At 37.6% G+C, this 20,246-nt stretch overlaps 1 protein-coding gene across 1 annotated transcript; it reads left to right on the top strand.

Annotated features, from left to right (window-relative positions):
• Positions 1 to 397: 397 nt before the first annotated feature.
• Positions 398 to 7,743, top strand: LOC123271847. The gene is made up of 2 exons (XM_044738344.1): positions 398 to 2,057; positions 5,854 to 7,743. Exons 1-2 carry the CDS (start codon positions 1,052 to 1,054, stop codon positions 6,693 to 6,695), a joined length of 1,848 nt encoding a protein of 615 aa, XP_044594279.1. The 5' UTR covers positions 398 to 1,051; the 3' UTR covers positions 6,696 to 7,743.
• Positions 7,744 to 20,246: the final 12,503 nt, after the last annotated feature.

The following is a 20,246-nucleotide window of genomic DNA, read 5'->3' as shown; positions in this document are numbered from 1 at the left end:
TAAAACGGCAATTACCTAAATGGCAAAGCAAACAGTATCCTTGTTCCTTCACTATCAGCATCATCGTACTCACGAGAAACATGCTATAAAGTTTGGAAATCATGAAAGTGGTATACTTCATTAGCCATTAGTTTAGCGAAGCCTAATTGGCCTTAGTTTTCCCAGAAAATTCAGAGGTGTTGGTCAAAAGTTTAGAGACGTAAAGGCAGGACAAAAATCGTGAAAAATTGGATGAATTTACCACCAATTCAAGTGTACTGTCATAACTTGAATAATAACTTAGCGTATATCAGCAAATGTAACATTGTGTAGCAGGTATCTGAGTTTTGTGAGCACCGCGCAACTCCCAGTAATCAGCGACACCGACTACTACCATGCTGAGTAGACTCTCAACAGTGGTCCGGAGAAGCCGGGAAAACATCCGGATGCTGTGATAGGCCGGTCTACCATTAGTTTTGGGAGCAGTCGGATCTGGGCACGCCCATCCGAGGCGTACCAACCATCCCCATCAGCCTCGGTGTTATCTTACTCTCTTTCTCTAACTCACAACTTAGTGACGCTCTGTATCAACTACTACCCCGACAGTATTACTGGGATAATATTATCGAGATATACGCACCTACTCCAGAACCATGGCTCTCTATACGCGACACAATCATTGCCAAGACTGATACTACGTCTGCTAAGTAGCTAAAGTTATTGGTTGTCTGTTTGTTACTATTCTGATACTTGTAGTAAAAAAAAAACCTGACATCTTTCGTGGCAAGCATTCGTTAATGAAATGGATTATCACTCATTTGTTTCGTTATAATTGCTACTAATCCTGTTACTGTCAGTGCTTAAAAAGTGAGTGAATCAAAAGTTGATACAGTGTCAAAAACTGTAAGTGTTAACAAGCTTCAGCGTAACGCGTGCCAGCTATCAGTCGACACTTTAAAGAGCAAGTGGAAGAAGTGTTGGTCAGCGTTCAGTGATCACAAGTTACGTTCAGTGCAATACGATGTCAGTTCCAAGGAGATAGAACTGTCAGTACGATTCCTCCCCATGTAAGATGTGGAGGATGCATCAGGAGCCGCGAACGCTGTCCCCACATGCAGAGGGTCCGATTACGTGTCTAGACCCTGAGGAAGTGAATCTGCGAGCGGTGGTGCCGAGGGAAAAACGACGTGGATTGCTGCTCCACGTGCGAACTGGTGACCCCTTTGTTGTTGGGTTCGAACATTCTAAGCAGCAGATGCTGGAGACAAGTGCTCGGGCGGGTTCGCCAATAGCATCCCCGGCCTCAAGGAGCAGTGCAATGGAGGAGGACATCGATGACGCAAAGAAGGGTCTATTAAATCAGGAAGATGAAGAAGATAATGAGGTTGATGATGTTGACAATGAGGATGTTGCAAGTAGAATGAGGCTGTCGTCAAGGGGAGTGATTGATGATGATGAAGAAGACGAGGAGGATGAAGCGGAGAAAAACGGGAATTACGATGAAGATGAAGACGTCGAGGTAGACGTGTGCCGCGATCTCGAAAGCAATCCCAGCAGCCCAGTTGATTTGACGGCTTCCTCTAGAACAATGAGTGTCAATGAACAATTTATTCCTTTTGGGAACCGGGCTGTTGGATTGTTATCGTGCTTACCGTCTAGTGGTGGTGCTGGTGGTACTGGTGGTGCTGGTGGTTGTGGTATTGGTAGTGGTAATGGTGACAATGATAGTGCTGTTATTAGTGTTGGTGGAAATCCCAATGGTATTGTTGTTGTTAACCACACAACAACTGCTATGGCGCCTTATCTAGCAACTGGACATGCTACTGGATCTATGATTACGGGTCTTTGCACTACTGGAAGTCAATTACGAACAAATTTCTCTAATTCGCTTTCGGGGAGTAACAGTGTTGCTAGTGGTAACAATTGTTTAACGAGTACTAATGCTACTGTACAAAACAACAAGCGTGGACTTGCGTTCTCCGTAGAAAATATCCTCGACCCTCATAAATTTACCGGCGGAAGGGTAATTCATGATAGAGGACACCGTAGACGACGGAGAAATGGGAGCTTGCATGAAGGTAATTATTTATCAATGAATTGGTAATCGTTGTTTTACGATTAAGAAGGATATTTATCATCAATTAGCGCTAAGGCTTGTAAATTTTTATGTGTGAGAGTGTGAAATCTGGTTATAGTTTTTACGCTGGTCCGACGGGAAGACAGCCCTCACTAATTATTTAGCTGGCTCATTTTAGTAAGAGCTTTATTTCTTTAGCTCTATTTCTTTGGCTTTCCTTGTTGCTCTTGTAAATCTCAGCTTGTGCGGTCGAAGACATTGGCATCCTGTCTTATATTTAGACTCCATATGAGTTTAATTTTTTGTCGCTTGAATGTCAGCTATAGGAGTAGGGATTGTCGAATAACGCAGGGTTATTTAAAACTGGTCAGTAATTAGGTGTCGAGAATTCATCACTTGAATATTCAATTTGTTTATAGTATCAAATGGGATGATTGTTTTTCATTTTGAAATCAAAGTATCAATAATAATGATGATAAAAATTTGATGTTTATTAAAACCTCATTTAACAGTAAAATATGTGAGCCTCATAAAAGTACAATGAAACCGTAGCAATGATTAACGACCCGTCTGCCGAAGCAACTAGCCATAACGAATAAGCTGTAGGCAGACAGAAACAGATATATACCTACGCAAACGCGTGTTATTTAACAACACACACACACACACACACTGCCAGACATATTTCCATCTGTATGAGGTACATAACCGAAAATATTCGTCATCAATTTTGATATTTTTTCATCCAGAAACAAAGCGAATGTATAACTTCTGAACGGCTATTAAAAACGTTACCTCTTTACTATTTTTATTTAATCAAAAATATAAATAAATTTATTGATATATTTGTGATGGCAAATCCACCCAATCGAATGTTTAATTGTTGAAGTACATCGAAAACAAAAGCACAATACTAACAGAGATTAAATAGCTCTTGTCAAAGTTGTTTAGTAAGATGGGGGTAAACTGTCGTAGCGTGACAAATAGCTGTGCTAATCTCTCTTAAACAGTATTTGAACGCTGTAATCATCGGGTTCACCAGTCCCAGCGAGGGACATCAAGTACTCAAGTAAAGACACGATTATCGAATCAATCTTGCGTATAATTTTTCGAGCGATGGGTCCGAAAACCAAAGAAGGAACAAAGTTCCAATAAGAATAACTATCAAAAGAACATCAGCATTATCTTAACGAAACAGCCTCAGCATCAGATGCAGAAACGTATTACAAGGCCTGAAGATTGATCACGTTGAAGAGATTTCAGAGATTCCGAAATTGGAGAATCAGTTGTCAATCAATCACGATGGACATTCCACTAGTGCTATTATAGCTCAAGCTTTTATATTATCATTAAAAGTACATCAGATATTCGACAATTCTTAGGGATTTGGTGATGAGCCCCCTAAAAATTTAGTTACATTTTATTTTCGTCCTTACCATGTCTCTCTCTCCCACATGCGTCATGGACGAGGGAATAATATCCTCGGTTGTTATGATAATCGCACGGCATCGCGTCGCATCGCGCCAAGCCGCCCAGAAAATTGGCTCTTCTGCATCACAATGACGCCCTCCAACCCTCTAACTCACTTTATCTTTTTCTCTCCCTGCAAGTTTTTCTTCTCATCCCATTGGCTTGTCTCCGTCATATTCTTCCGATCTGAGCTTGAGCGTTTACCCGATAACCAGGGTAGATTTGTTGAACGTGCGAAAACTACCATCATTTCTATACAGCTTTTATACTCCGTGTCAGGAAGCAAAAGACATAGAAGCCGAAGCTCGAGTAAGTCTTCCATTTAGTTTAAATAAAAATAGCTAATTACGAGGCTTTCAGTTCAAGGGTCAAATTAGAAAAAAAAGGCGCCCAGCATTGGTCAGGGAAAATCAATTGCCCTTCTTTGTTTAATTTACAGAGGAGGGCTTTTTTCGTGTGTGAACCAGTAAAAGATCATTTTTTTTGTCTTTGACAAGTCACTATGGTAATTGATTAACAAGACAATGAAAAAGATAAAGTTCAGCATGATTAATCTGGCGATTATGATGCTTTCTAAAGAAATTAGACAAGTTGAAAACTTTGACCTTTTCCGGTAAAATTTATGCAGTATTCTTGAATGTCAGGCAAATTTAATTATAACCAGTTATTTTAGTGGCCAACGAAAAAAATTGAGAAAAAAAGTACGAGCTCGTTACAGCAAATCACACCGTGCTCAAGTCAAGGAAGACAAATCGTTCATACGACTCAAGCTGAACGATTTGCACGAGCTGCTGATAATGTAAGGCATAACACGGACATAGATTTACAGCACTAACACTTCGAAGTACAGAAAACTTTTTTAGGGTCACCAACGTCGACATTTGCCGGTCCCCAGTGGACCCTTAAATTCCGAGTTGAAAAGATCTATAAAAAAAGCTCGCTCATCTCACTGACAAACCTTTCTTCGCTCATGTTCCATTATTTTTTTGTGGTAATAAATTTCTCTTTGCTGGTTTATGTACGTGATCGTTACTTCTTCCTGCCGTGATATTTGCGGTCAAGCACTCGTTGCTCTTACCATATAGATACTCGAATTCGTTATTTTATTTTTCATGGACAGCTCTCTCGGGATGAGACTGATAAGCAGCTGCTTTTTGTAAAGATTTTCTAACTAACATAAAACAAGATACCTTCGATGAGGAGTTTAATTAAAAACAGTAAAAGCACATGTCGATAAAAGGAATCTTTTCTCTTGATCCTGGAAAGTAAAATCCTTGAAAAGGTATATATCTAAGGGAATGTGAATTACGCAATGGAAATTACGTTGAATCAATTGAAATAGAGTCCCCACTGATATCCATGCACGTATGTAGAAAAAAGCTCCTCTAAAGATCCTTTATTCGAGGACTAGTAATACTTTTTTTACTATCAGGAATACGGAAACCGATATACGGTATATTTTACCGTGAAAGTAATTCTTACAAAGAATGATCGAAAAAAAGGACGGTCTATACACCGACAATGAGAAGAAGAGAGACCTGAATATATCTGGAAGAACGATCGCGCGTTAACGAGATACAAATCCCATTACGGCGTAAAGCTTCTCGATCCGTCGCCCCCTATGGACTTGCAGTAGCAGTAGCAGCAAACCGTGTTCTCTCGCGCGAGGCCCACGAACAGCCACGTCAATTCGGATAAAATTTCCGTCTCGCTCGGTTTCGTTATATTCTAGTCTAGGTATATAGATGGGGACAGTCCTGATCGTACTTTGTGGCTGACGTTGTCTCTTATTCACTCAGTCTGTCACACGATCCATCGTCCTGGACCAAAACTTCCCCTTCTGTCTATGCTATCACTGCGACTACTACAACTACTACTACTACTACTACTATTACGGCCACTAACTGTGTACGGAGTTTGAAGCCAGGGAATATCTCTCCCCGGGACATCTGCGCGCTGATTGAATCTCCAATCTCGTCTCTCTCATTGAGTGAACGATTGGCCGGACGAACGGGCCGGTCGTTCGTTCGTTCAACTACACTAGCCGCTGGCGCAATTATTTCCATCTCTCTCAATCTTACAGCCTCCTTCTCTCTCTGTCCTGTATCTCTCGCTTTCAGTCTCTCATCACTTCACAAAGCTCTCCCAGCTCAGCTGCTTAAGCATCGCAAGCTGTTTTCCAATAAAACTTAACCGTTAATTTTTTAAAACCACGATTACTCGTCTGCGTTTTCCAGATCATTGTAACATTTTTTACGTCTAAGTCCTATAACAATCAGTCTCCTGATAAGTGCATGTTAATTGTCTCAAAATTCTTGTCATTACAGATGGTGACTCAAGAGGAGAATTGTGCAGCAGCGGCCAAGAAGACGAGAGCATGCTTGACCAAGTGGAAGACATGGAGGAAGAAGTCGACGAAGACGATGAAGACGATGAAGACGTTGATATGCAGGGAATCGATGACCGCGGAACACCAACCGTAACTCGAGACACCGCGTCAACGGGGTCAAACGGCAGCAAGAAGAGACAATCTTCTTCATCATCATCATCTTCAGGTGGTCAGAATCCGTCTTGTCAAGGTGGATCTTCACAAAACGGCGGGTCATCGGGTGGATCTGCTGGTGGAAAACCCCGTCGGGCACGGACTGCGTTCACGTACGAACAGTTAGTGGCGTTGGAGAACAAGTTCAAGACAACAAGGTACCTCTCTGTTTGTGAGCGGCTTAATTTGGCCTTATCACTGTCGCTGACAGAGACCCAGGTGAAGATATGGTTCCAGAACCGGCGTACCAAGTGGAAAAAGCAGAATCCTGGTCTAGATGTCAACAGCCCAACTGTGCCAACTACTCCGCCTCACCCTTCCCCCTACGCTCCAGCATTCCTGTTCGCTGCCCATCCACATGCCCATCCTCACGCTCATACGCATCCTCATCAGCATCCGCACTCTCACGTGCATCATGCTCCTCCTCCACCACCGCCTCCAGGTTACTACCACCACCCAGCTCCACCTTACGGATCTTCGCCAACATTTTTTGGACATCACTTGACTGGGTCACCCGCGGTTACAGCACCAACGTCGATAAGCGCATCATCAGCAGCAACTACCTCCAGCGTAGGTCTGTCATTGTCGTCACACCATGTACACGCACACGCGCACTCACACGCGTAGCGAGCGGTCACGCAACTTGGTTTAATCTCGTCCTAATAATAGTAACGAGTTCCCTTTACAAATTGTTTAATTAGACCTCGATTTTGTCTATTCAATTTTCTATGCGTATCACACTATTTTATTTACAATCAGTTGAATCACTGTCCGCACAATATCGTCTCTTGCTCGACAAATTTGTCATTGACAAAGCGACAAAGAGACATTTAGTACCTGGCTTTCTCCCCGAAACTCGACATTGTAATCCAAACATTTCCGTTAATGCTCCCTGATTACCTACGATTCCGACTATACAATCATGTGTGTAACTGTACTATACGTGTGCATGTGTGAGTTTATGCATATATCGCACATGCGTTAGGGCAGTGACCTGATTAACCGAGGATTTGTAATTAATTAATGATGCCAAAGTCTTGTATACCGTGTGTGATTGTACACTGAGAAGAGCAACTAATCCAATTGTGTATTTTCTAAAAATCCATATTCTTTTTCTTGACTGTTTTTATCCACGTAACAGAATCAATTGTAAACAGAAAATGAGACCAGTTTTTTTAGAGACTACGCAATAACAAGATACTTAAAAGTCTTCGATGATGATTATTATTGTAATGATGATGTGCAAAAATTACTATTAATTATAATTATGTACAAGTGTGATAATTAAGAGAGTAAATATAGGTTTAAGGTACTATAAGATGTGAATGTGGATGTGAATGAATAAAAAGATAACTATTATTGACAAATGTAAAATAAATGCTATTATGTTATGCTTGTAAATAATTTAGCATGTATATCTGATAAATGTTTATCTAAGCAACCAATCCTGAAGCCCACTATTTTTTTTAAACTCCTGAAAGCCTGCATAGCATGTACGATATTAAATATTTTTCCACAAAACCATTGAAACGTAAATTAATATTAGTCTTAAATAAGTTTCTTGCATAAAAGGAGGATAATTAGGAGAGTTTAAACCAAATCGTACGATGGCAATGAATTCATTTTTTGCTTTGAGGTTTCTGGAACCCCTTAGCCATTACGGCCTTTATGCTTCGCTCGCGATTCACAATCACTGGTCTGTATTAACAGCCCAAAGCGGCCACGGCAAATTAATGAAAAATTGTCCTCATAGCTTTGATGATTAAATTAGATACATACGTTTCTGTGAACGCTGTTTGTATATTTATTTGTCACATCTGTCTCCGCAAACTCATCATCGCTATCAGTGAATTCAAAGCTCCGCTAATTACAAATGCATTTATACTTTTGCGAGAAGATAAATCCTGGAAAGTTGATTTTCAAAACTGCAATCCGTAAGCTCTTTTTTTAATAAATCATGGGGCAAAGTAACATCAAATCATTGAATTACCTTGAACCATGACACGAAATAACTTGTAATATGATTCGATAAATCCCCTTAATCCAACAACATTAATTTCGCGGGAAGTAACCTAGTAATTTAACCAGAGATATCAAATCTCTAAAACTGATTATCCGACCTGAAACTGAACTTACCCATAAAGTTTAGTTCAAGGAAACATTGACACCCCTCTTGAAGTGCCTTTGGCGACCCTCAGCCTCTCAGCTCTATATAAATAAATAAATAAATAAATATATATATATATATATATATATATATATATATACGTCAGAATGGTAGTATCCGTCCTACGAAATACGATCCTCTTTATAACTTCTCAGTCTTGTCCTTTCTCAACGAATCCAACGTCAAGGAGATTAGCCTTCGACCTTTCGTTTTATCTTAATCCACGATATCGCAGAGGAGGGAGAGGAAGACTCTTCCATACTTCGATGCTCAAAGGTCTCTAAGATTCCGAGTGGTGCCAAACCAACCGCGTTATCAGAAGTTAGGTGAATGTGGATTGACACAGCTGAAGAATGCTTCGAGTTGGAAACAAAAGGCTGTGTATCGATGTAAAAAGGTTGAAAATAAAAGATTAAGCAAAGCTTCTCCAGAGAGAAAGGAAGCTAAACAAATGACAGAAGAGAGTTAGGAGTTAGGGTATAGGTGCTGTCGGGCTTGCTGGACGATTCTCTCGAATTAATTCTTAGAGCGGGGACTGGATTTGGGAAGGGGCCGATTTCCGTCAAGTATTCTCCCTGGGTGTGAGTTGCAGAGTGAGTGGACCGTGAAATAACCAACTCTGTCGTCTGCCCCTCGTACTCTGTTTGCCCTAACGTCACACGATTTCGAGGATCTTAGTCTCTGTTTTCACTAGCAAGTATATTTCCTGTTTTTAAAAAAGTGCTAGCTGACAAGCATTACCGTTTTAACTCAGACTCACTCATAATTTATAAACTCTTGATCCGTCTTTTACAATTAGAACAAGATTGAAGTAATTGGAAAAGTCGAGCCATCAAATAATTCAGAGTTATCATGTAGACTGTGAAGTTCTGACTTAAAGTTGCCCTGGAACTCCTTTTCTCAATGTATAACTAACTAAAGTTGACGCTAAAAGATCGGAATTTAAGTTAGAGGGTGTTCTATTTTCACACGCCACTGTTACGAAAGTGCAGTTGAGCGTGTAATAGGTTTAATAGTTGCGTCCCGTTTCTTATTCGCCCGAGCCATTCTGCAAAACGGATTGTAATTTCTATTAAATTACCTAGCATAATTAGAATAACTCTATTTTCTGGAAAAAGATATTTTCACTTCTTCCATTCCTTTCCATTTAGAAGCTAGAATACTAATGAAACTTCTAGAAACCTTAATTTATTAAGCCAGTGTCCTTCTCTAGACAAAATCAAACCGATACAATCTCAACCAGAACTTATCTAAGCCGAAGTATCGATCCCAGTAAGATGATCCAATTCCTTCCAGTGATGCTCACTATACGTATCTCCAACTGTCTATAAAGGATAGAGGATCTCCAGTCAAATCGGATACCAGCTGAACAAAAGGAGCTGAAAATCGATCGATGGACCGGGTCATGGAGTGAGGCCCTAGGTTATCTTTCTATGCCGTGCTATACACTCCAGTCTCCATCCAGTTATTCATTCTCTTGATTCCATATACGTCCAAACCAAAGCAACCTAATATCAAATGATACGTTTCGACTTAGTAAATCCTTTGAATATAACACGATTGTATTTTCTTGAGCGTGAACAAATCCGATAAAGTCATCATCACATCTACATAAAGTTATCCCATCTATCATTATCATCATCATAATCAGAATTATCGTAATCTCAAGTTAATCATCAAAATATACAGTCAAAATAAAGATTAAGTGAACAGTGTTTACGCTTCCTGATTATACATATTGGTATCAATTTGATTATAATTGAAGGGGATGTGTTTTCAGTGAATGAAAAAATAAAAACCACCCTTACGTTTTATTGTATCGTACAACAGGCCTTAACTGATCCCCGCAAACGATGATTATATATATATATATATATATATATATATATATATATATATATATATATATATATATATATATATGTGCACGTGTGGACACACCCGACGATAGATCGAGGGAGACATGCCTCTCTGTCGTTCTCTGGCCTTCGTAAACTGGAATTTCGCTCAACCTCAACAGTGCAAACAGAAGCATTGATTTCAACGCATTTACCCTCTGTCCCTCAGTATAAGCGTATATACATGCTTTCTGTCTGACCCAAACGCTTTAAATATAATTGCTGCTATACAAGCTGATATAACACAAACATTACCATTATAATCACATGTAGCTGTCCGATGTTATTGAGGTGAAGACAGCGATTGGTGAAGATAAATTAGGACAGCATCGATGAATGCTAATAAGCAGCCAGCTCAGAATGTTACCAATAGTTATGCTAATTATTGTCATGTTGGCTATCTGCATCAGAGAATCAGGCATTGGTGGAGGTACCATTTGTAAAAAAATGAACCTGTGGTTTGAAAGTATGATCAGAAGTATAAAAAATAGTTGTCAGCGTAGAATGGAAATAAAACAGCGAGTAAAAAATAACAAACATCGGTCGATACAAAATACACGGGAACAAAAACAAGTAAAGGTGGAAAGGAGGAAGGGACTGAACTGAATGGTAGGAAACTGGGAGGAACGAGCAGGAAAGAAAAGTATATAGGAGTCTCTTGGGGTGTGTTATCGATAATCCGGATAATCTGGTTGACGATGGAACAATGGAACGTGGCGAAAATCGCGCGTTGCGCATCGTATAAGAGAGCAATCGAGGACAACAATGAGGAGCATGGGAACCAGATACTAGGTGAAGGGAGAAAGAGATGTTGGTGTAGGTGTATGATTCTCGATTTAAAGGAAGAAAATGAAGCAAGATGTATATTGTGGTGGAAATACACACTGGCTCGTTATAAGTGTCCGTAGGTGGGGTAGATAGACAGACACAGAGACTAACGTAGACGGAGACAGAGTGGCCCGCGGGTGCTTGTTTCAAGGGGATGAAGAGGCAATAGAGGCGGCGATGCGAACGTTTAATAAAAGATGCGCAGAGATAGCGCCATTACCCCCGGCTTGCATTATTTACCAGGGTAAGCAACTATCTCTGGCCGCGTTCCGCCGCAGTCGCGTTAGGTAGGCGTGTCATCCACCCACTCACCTAGCACATCTCTGATATTCAACCTCTCTCTTCTTGCTCTTCTCGTTTCCTCTCTTCAAGGCTCTACCTTTCAGTATATACGTTTTCAACGGAATCTATTCTTATGATTTATCTACCTGTGTTTCACGTATTTCCCTTGTAAATCCACCATTCCCCGTCGCCTTTCATGGGGATAATACCAGAGAAAATGCAAATTAGGGGCATAAGGAGTGCTTAAAGAAAAAGGGAGAATCGCATTAGTTTAATTTTACTGTTACTTTCCTCAAGACAACTAAGTATCAAAAGCTTTTTTGCTAGGGGGTGGGAAAAGTCTTGCCTAATAAGATTGGGAGTGTTACAGGTCTGCTTGAAGGTTTTTTTCAAGTTTTATAGAGAATCAAATTTTAATTTTTATAAAGGCCCTTTTAATCTAGTTGAATCATTACGTCAACCAGTATTTACTTCTCTTGGCAAATTGTGACATTTCTAATTAGCTTTATTTTGAGCTAGGCTTCAGGTTGGCTGTGCAACATTCAACTCATCATTATATTATCATTATCATTGGGTCTCTGAAGCTTACAGATTGATTGCTTTCAAAATATGATGATGAAGATCCTCTAAAGATCTACTTCAGCCTGTAAACCCTGATATTTAGTGGGCCTGGAACCTGAATAAGCAGCGTATCTGGTAGTCTGTGGGTGTAGTAAGGTGAAATTAATTGGTTGTCGTAGGAGAAAAGAGACTAGTCTACGAGTTCGGACCTCCTTAACGAGCCGCATCACTCCCGAAGTGGAAAACGCCGTTAATTACCCGGCACTGGCTCTTCATTATCCTCTGACTTGGACCTTGCAAGGCCTTGGTGGCTAGCCCCAAATTACCTACTCACTTTTCTCAGCAAGTGGAAAGATCGCGCGATTAGACTTAACCGAAATTCCTCTCGTTGTTTCTCTCGAATTCCATCTAGGCTATGCTCACCCTACTGATCTCGGGGTAGTTTGTTTGTTGTTGGCCAAAAAGCGGGGAAAATACTACCCGTGGAAGAGTAAAGATTCAGTCTTGAGGCTGAACTTTTCCGGTTGTCGGCGTCTTAGGAAACTTTGAGAGAGCCTTAACCACTTGAAAGAGATGATACTACGGAGAAAATACGCCGGGGAAGTAACTACAAAATAAGGGATGAAGGTACGATCTGTGCGATCCCTCAAGGACTACTTGTGTGAAGGAAAGGCGCACTGAAATCCAAAAGCTGAGTGGTAACTTGACATTTATAACGCTGGGATTCTCGGCTTTACAGGAGGAGTGAACCCTTTCTGTAGAACATCTCTGTTGAAATACTGATAGGGGATAATGATGAAAAACAAGGGTGTCAATCCAGTTCAAAAAGATACTTTCGCCTTTTTAACTTCCCGCTAAGAAAATTGAAAATTTTCGAAAATCGGGAAGTTATTGGATTTACCCCGTTTTTCGAAAATCGAGTTTTCATCAGATCTCGACGTTTCGAGGTCCTAGGAAGCTTTCCTGACTATTTTCACGATGATGTCCGTACGTCTGTGTGTGTGTGTGTGTGTGTGTGTGTGTGTGTGTGTGTGTGTGTGTGTGTAAACCTCTCGTAACTTTTGAACGGCTTGACCGATTTCATCGCGGTTGATGTCATTCGAAAGGGCTTCGCCAAACTTAGATGTACTGTAAGTTGGAACCGATTCGGACAAAAAGATTTCGAGAAATTGCAAAAAAAGTGACAAAAAATGTTGTTTTTTTTTTCATTTTTTTTAAATATCTCCGAATTGGCTGAACCTATCAATTTCAAAAACTAATCAGCTCTTAACCTTGAAATCCCGCATCGATCGCCACATAGAGCGTCAGAATCGGTTGATGCGTTCGTGAGATATCGTTGTCGAAAAAAGTGTTTTTTTGTAATAACTCTGAAATTTTTCATCAGATCAATTTTTTTGTCGAGAATCATTTATAGAGCTCAAAAAACCACATCGATCGCCACCTACCGCGTGAAAATCGGTTGATTTATTAAAAAGTTATAGCAGTTTGAAAATTAGAAAAATCGTGTTTCATCGAATTTTGATAAGACTTTTGAGCTCGAAGAGCTCAAAAGCATAGCAAAGCTATCTCTTTGAACTCGGAGAGCTCAAAATAACACATAAATTGTATTTTTGAGCTCGAAGAGCTCGAAAACGTCATAAGTGCAATTTTAAGTGCCTAGGTATGGAATTAGCGGGAAGTCGCAGGGATGGCCTTCAGGGTCAACCGTTTTTCTAATTTTTTTGTTACGATCTCTGTCAAATAAACTTTTACATGAAAATATTTGTCGGCACTAGCATGCTTTAACTGATGGTCTATCAAAATTATTCGACCTTTTTATGACAAAATCTTCATGAGATGTAAACTCCAAAAATTGGAAACAAACCAGTTCATTGTTGTAACACTGATTTCGAAAGTTTCGATTAGTTTTTTTTTTTTTTTTTTTTTTTTTTTTTAGTGAATGTAATCTGTTTCGTGAGCTAAAGACAGTCAGTCTATAATGTAGTTTTAACATGTACCGACAGTAATCAATTGTTCGACAATTGGTACGAGAGCTTCCAGAACAGCCCTGATAGCCACCTTAACTGAAACTTGCCGTCAATCTACTGCCAAAATTTGTAGTCAACTTGATGAAAATAGTTATGAAAATAGTTGGCAAAGCAAACGTTTTTAGTTAAGTTGCCTATAAGTTACTCTGCAATTTGACGTCAAAACTTGCTGTGCAAGTATTTTAGTCAAGTTGTAGTAAAGTTGAAAGGAAATTTAACTAAAAGTTTGGTGTTAACTTGTATTCAAATTGTGGCCGTAGATTTTCGTCAATTTGCTTACAACTGTAATTGAGTGAAGAATTAGCGCAAACTCGATGTTAAGTTAACTGTAACTACTAAACGTCAACTACTTTTTAAGAAAGCGTGCTTATCAGGGAGGTTTTAGCAAGCATCGTGATGGTAACTTGGCGGAAACCTACGGCCGGAATATACAGTTAATTTGATGCCAAGAATTGGATAGAGCAAGGTTGTGGATAATTTGGTAAAAAATTTTCTGCAGTAGATAGAAATTGGCATGCCTGTAGAACTTTCGATCCTGCTTCAGAATTTTAATAAAAAATTTTAAAAAAGACTTAAGAATACTTCATGTATGAAATTTATCCTAAATAAATTTCTATCTACAAATCAATTTCAAATTTGGATTGATCTTAAAACTAATTCATATTTGTGTCAAAATATGAATTTCAATCCTAAATTCATTTAAAATCAGATTTTTTTTTGCACGGGCAATATTGACAGCAATAGATTTGCCGGTAACTTAACGTCAAATCGACTGTAACTACTGATGAAAATTTTTTTGTTGAGAATGCCTACAAGGAAAGAAAATTATGGGAACTATTCCTATACCATTATGGGAATGGTTCCCATAATGCTATAGGAATAATTCCTATACTATTATAATAACTATTCCTATACTATTATAAGAATGGCTTCCATAATTTATGGGAACCATTCCCATAATAGTATAGGAATGGTTCCCATAATATATAGGTAAAAAAATTGGGGCTACCACATGATACATTCCTGTGGAAGATACATGACTTTCATGTGACAGCAACATGATTTTCATGTGGCAGGCAATAATAGTTAAAACAACGCAATAATAATTAAATAATAATAATAATAATAATTTATATTATTAAGAGAATAAGAACAATTATGTCTCCTGGATAGTCACATGATGAAATCGATTTTTTTAGTGAAATTTAGTGTCGTTGCAAAGGACTTGACTTGAATTTGTGCCTTTTCAAGGTTTCATATCATTCTCGTCGATAGTCAGTTTATGATGATAGACATCTAGGTTGCATTCGAAAATGCTCGATCTCTAAACATATAATTGAGAAATGACCTTGTATCTTGTGAACTATTGACATTTTTAAAGACATAAGCTCATCCTGATGTTACACTCATCGAGACCTTTCATTTGAGTACCCACATCAATTTTTTATATATTTTATATATTTATATATATTATATATATGTAAATATGAAAAATATATATCAAAATGCATGTGAGTACTCAAATGGAAGCTTTTGATGAGTGTAACATCAAAACGAGCTTATATTTTTAAAAATATCAATAATTAAGAAATGACCTTGTATCTCGTGAATTATTGACATTTTTAAAGATATAAGCTCATCCCGACATTACACTCATCGAGACCTTTCATTTGAGTACCCACATCAATTTTTCATATATTTTATATATATTATATAAATGTATATATGAAAAATATATCGAAATGCATGTGGGTATTCAAATGAAAGCTCTTGATGAGTTTAACATCGGGATGAGCTTATATCTTCAAAAATGTCAATAGTTTACCAGATACAAGGTCATTTCTTCATTATGTATCTAGACACAGAGCATTTTCTAATGCAGCCTAAATTCTTATTATAATAAATTGACTATTAGTGAGAATGATATGAAATCTTGAAAAGGCATAACTGCAAGCAAATACCCTTTTTATCATATAAATACATTGGCCACAAAATTTTTCTTATTCTCTTAATAATATAGATTATTATTATTATTATTATTATTATTATTATTGTTATTATTTAATTATTATTGTTGTTTTAACTATTTTTGACTACTACATAAAAATTATGTTGCTGTCACATGAAAATAATGGATCATCTGGCAGCCCCAATTTTTTTTTTCCGTGTATATATTATAGGAATCATTTCGAACTCACTTCGCACGAAGATTTTATCTTTATTTTATTTTGAGAATGATTCCCATAATGGTATAGGAATGATTCCTATAATATTCTAGGAATCCTTCCTATACCATTATGGGAATAGTTCCCATAATAATATAGGAACCATTACTATATCATTATGGTAATATTTCCCATAATATTATGAGAATGGTTCCTATAATTGTATAGGAATCATTTCTATAATTATAGAAACCATTCCTATACCATTATGGGAACCATTCCCACCGTTATGGGAAATGTTCCCATAATTCTGGGAAAATTTCCTATAATTATGGGGACAGTTCCCATAATTTATGGGAACAGTTCTTATGATTGCCTGGGAACTGTTCCCATAAAATTATGGGAATAGTTCCCATATTTTTCTTTCCGTGTAGCTATTGGAGTCAAATTTACTTCCAAGAGATTTTCAAGGACGGTGGCTGTTGATAAGACAGATATAACTCTGGTCTTCAACGAAGAGATTACTAACCATCATCAGTTACAAATAAGGGCTGCTGAGACAAGAGAAAACGTTCAGATTCAGTATCTAATAATGTCGTTTTTAGTAATAAAATTATACATAATGTTTTGTTTAAAAATTATTTTTACCTAACTTTTCTGATTAGAAAATTCTATTGACTTTAATGGGCAACAAGAATATTTTTCAGAAAAATAATGTCATTATATCCGGGTCAAAAAATTAAAACTGATTTTGATCAAAATGATCTGCATTTGAACTTTTTGATCTGCATTTAAACTTTTAAGAACATTTTCTTCTGTATTTGATCTACTATCAAATTATTTTTGATCCATTTTAAGTTTAAACAACCTTTCAGTAAAATAATTGAGCAGCTATAAATATTTTATGCTGTTTCTAATCTAATGAGATTAAGAAGTTTGATCTGTTTTAAGTCTAATAGTTAATCTGTACTTGGACTCTATGTATTGTTTTCAAACTCAATATGCAATCTTTTATCCTGTTTTTGGTCTACAATTTTAACTCTCAATGTTCGAAGGCCAAAACTCGACTAAGATGGCGACTTAATGATTTTTTCGAGTCTTAAGTATCTTATTAAAAATTATTATAAGTCTCATTTATTTGAAAAAATAAACTAATTCATAATATATTCATGCGCTCTCTTTTGCACGACTCATGATGCGAAGCATCAGAGAGTGCTTTACGATCGAAAAATTTGTTTTGCCTTGGTTTTGCAACTATTCAATTAATTAATTACACGATTGGTAATCCACGTAGTCTAATTAATTTGTGCATCATTCAATAGATAATTTAATAGAGATTAATTCTATCTCTGGTAAAAATTAATTTAAAATAATAGAACCAGAAAAAAATATCAAAATAGTTAAAAGAAAATTCCTGTCAATCAGCACAATTTTCCGTTTGAAACACGATAACTTCTGTAAAGATTCACGGATTCAATCGGTTTTTCTTTTAATTAGCTTAAGATCCACTTTGCGGAGATTACCATCGAAGATGGTCATCTTATTTAGTGTGGATTAATCGTTATTAATGAAAAACTAAAATCAATGAAAATGAAAAAAAATACACATGAGTGTTTGTATACCTATATCCGTATATCCATATCAGAAAATATTCTACCGACGTATATGACAGCTGATGCAGGCGCACACTCAGTGCGCATGATCAATTTAAAACACCACGCGATATTCGAAATGAAAAAAAAATAAAATAAAGAAAAAAAATTTGGAAAACGGTTAACCCTCAAGGCCATCCCTGCAACTTCCCGCTAAATTCAATTTTCAAACGCATGCGATTTTGTCACTAGTTGTGATGTTTTTGAGCTCTTCGAGCTCAAAAATTTAATTTTAGTGTTATTTTGAGCTCTCCGAGCTCAAAGATAAAGCTATTCGGTGCTTTTGAGCTCTTCGAGCTCTAAAGTCTTATCAAAGTTTGATGAAACACGATTTTTTTAATTTTCAAACTGCTATAACTTTTAAATGAATCAACCGATTTTCACGCGGTTGGCGGCGATCGATGTAGTTCTTTGAGCTCTATAGAAAATTTGGAACAAAGAAAGTTGATGAAACATTTCGGAGTTATTACAAAAAAAACACTTTTTTCGATTTTTTTGTCAACAATATCTCACGAACGCATCAACCGATTCTGACGCACTTGGTGGCGATCGATGCGGGTTTTAAAGGTTAAGAGCTGATTAGTTTTTGAGGTCGATCAGTTCAGCCAATTCAGAGATATTTTGAAAAAATGAAAGAAAAATAACTTTTTTTTCACTTTTTTTGCAATTTCTCGAAATCTACCGGTCCGAATTGGTTCCACCTTACAGGAAATCTAAGCTTGGCGAAGCCCTTTTGAATGACACCAACTGCGATCAAATCGGTCAAGCCGTTCAAAAGTTATGAGGTTTACACACACACACACACACGTGTGAGACGCAACACGGACTGGATTGAAGTAATGCTAACGCGGTCCCGATCCAGTCTTCCCCGTAACATCTATGAGGAAAGAGAGAGGAGGATGTTTAGTCGGTATTGTTGTCAATAATATTGACTTCCGAGTCCGACATACCCAGGACAAACATCTCGTCCTGGTATACGTAAATGTATTTGACCTCCTCTATAAAAAAAATAAAAAAAAAAAAAACACACACACACACACACACACACACACACACACACACACAGACGTACGGACATCGTCGTAAAAATAGTCAGAAAAGCTTCTTAGGACTTCAAAACGTCGAGATCTGTTAAAACCTCGATTTTCGCAAAACGAGGTAAAACCAATAACTTCCCGATTTTTCGAAAATCATTAATTTTCTTAGCGGGAAGTTAAAAAAGTAAGGTAATATTTGAAATAGAATAAAAAAAAAATTTTTTTCCAGAACATTTATTTTTTAGTCAGAACAACTATTTTTTTTTTATTTATCGAAAGAATGGGCATTATGAGTCGTGTACTTTTGGATTTGCCAAACTCTTGTTTTTTTAAACTGATCGCTGACCATAACCTTACATCTGTGATATTTATTTTTCATGACTTAACATGTCATGGATAATAAAAGTTTTGTATCTGCGAATATTAGTTGTAGTGATAGTTATAGTATATTACAACCCTAGGCCAGAAAGTTGGATTTCCTGGCGTATGGGATATGATGGCCGAGGCGTAGCCGAAGCCATCATATCACATACGTCAGGGCATCCAACATTCTGGTCGTGGGTTGTAGACTATTTTTCTTGCTCTCCACCCGAAAGTACGCAACTCCGTGGAAGGGGTTTTGCAAAACCGAGGCAAAGTCGAGGTTTTGCCGGGCTCGAGGGGGGCGCCAGCCGACTTCTGCTGGTTGGGGCGGACATAAAAAAAAAAAGTAAAAATTAATACATTAAAAAAAAAAAAATAAGTTATTTTAAAGTTTACTAACAACTGTTCTAATTAAGAGTGATAAAATGCACAGAACTTGGCACAAATATTTGAACTCGTTCTAATAACAGAATTTATTTTTGAGTTGATTAAAAATTAATTTTTAATTAGTAATCGACGGCTAAGAAAGATTGAAATTAAATTATTAGAAGCTTGTAGAGTACATGTACCCATTGTTTTATAAACATTGCTTGACTAGCTGTCAAAATATAAAAGAAAGCAAATAAACTCCACAAAACTTTTATATTTTATTTTGTATAAACTTTTTATATAAATCATTTGTGTAGTGTTATTATTAAATAGTTCATTAATAATAATCTAGTAATAAATTAATTTTTATTTCTTTGACATTTTCTGGTTAGTTTATACGCTGACATGTTACATACAGACGACGATGTTGTGACTGTCAGACAGTTGAAACTCGCGCCACGAAAATATGAAAAAAAGCGAGGTTCTGTGCTGCCCGGCCAGAAAATATGCGTAGCGCGCATGCGCCAAAACAAGCCACAAATGTCGCTCTTTCTGGAGTAAAATGCGTCCAGAAAGAGCGTACTTTCGGGTAGGAGAGCAAGAAAATAAATTTTTCTGTCCTCCGGCCAGAAAGCGTCAACTTTCGGGCCGCTGCGCTAAACGAAGTTGCCGCTTTCTGGCTACGTCGAACAGAAAAATAGTATACACACCTCGGCCAGTAAATAAGAAAGCCTCAGATCACATGTTTGTCGACCTCGGCTTCGCCTCGGCCGACAATTTCATGTGATCTGAGACATTTCTTATTTTACTGGCCTAGGTATGTAATATA

The sequence above is a fragment of the Cotesia glomerata genome, linkage group LG9, assembly GCF_020080835.1.
Source record: "Cotesia glomerata isolate CgM1 linkage group LG9, MPM_Cglom_v2.3, whole genome shotgun sequence".
Classification (NCBI taxonomy): Eukaryota; Metazoa; Arthropoda; class Insecta; order Hymenoptera; family Braconidae; genus Cotesia; species Cotesia glomerata.
This window is presented reverse-complemented; position numbering and strand designations above follow the sequence as displayed.

What these genes read in the sequence shown, in the direction of transcription:
- LOC123271847 (XM_044738344.1), top strand. Translation starts at nt 1,052, where the DNA reads ATGTGGAGGATGCATCAGGAGCCGCGAACGCTGTCCCCACATGCAGAG. An exon ending in AAATGGGAGCTTGCATGAAG is followed by an intron (nt 2,058 to 5,853) that starts GTAATTATTTAT and finishes TTGTCATTACAG; the next exon opens with ATGGTGACTCAAGAGGAGAA.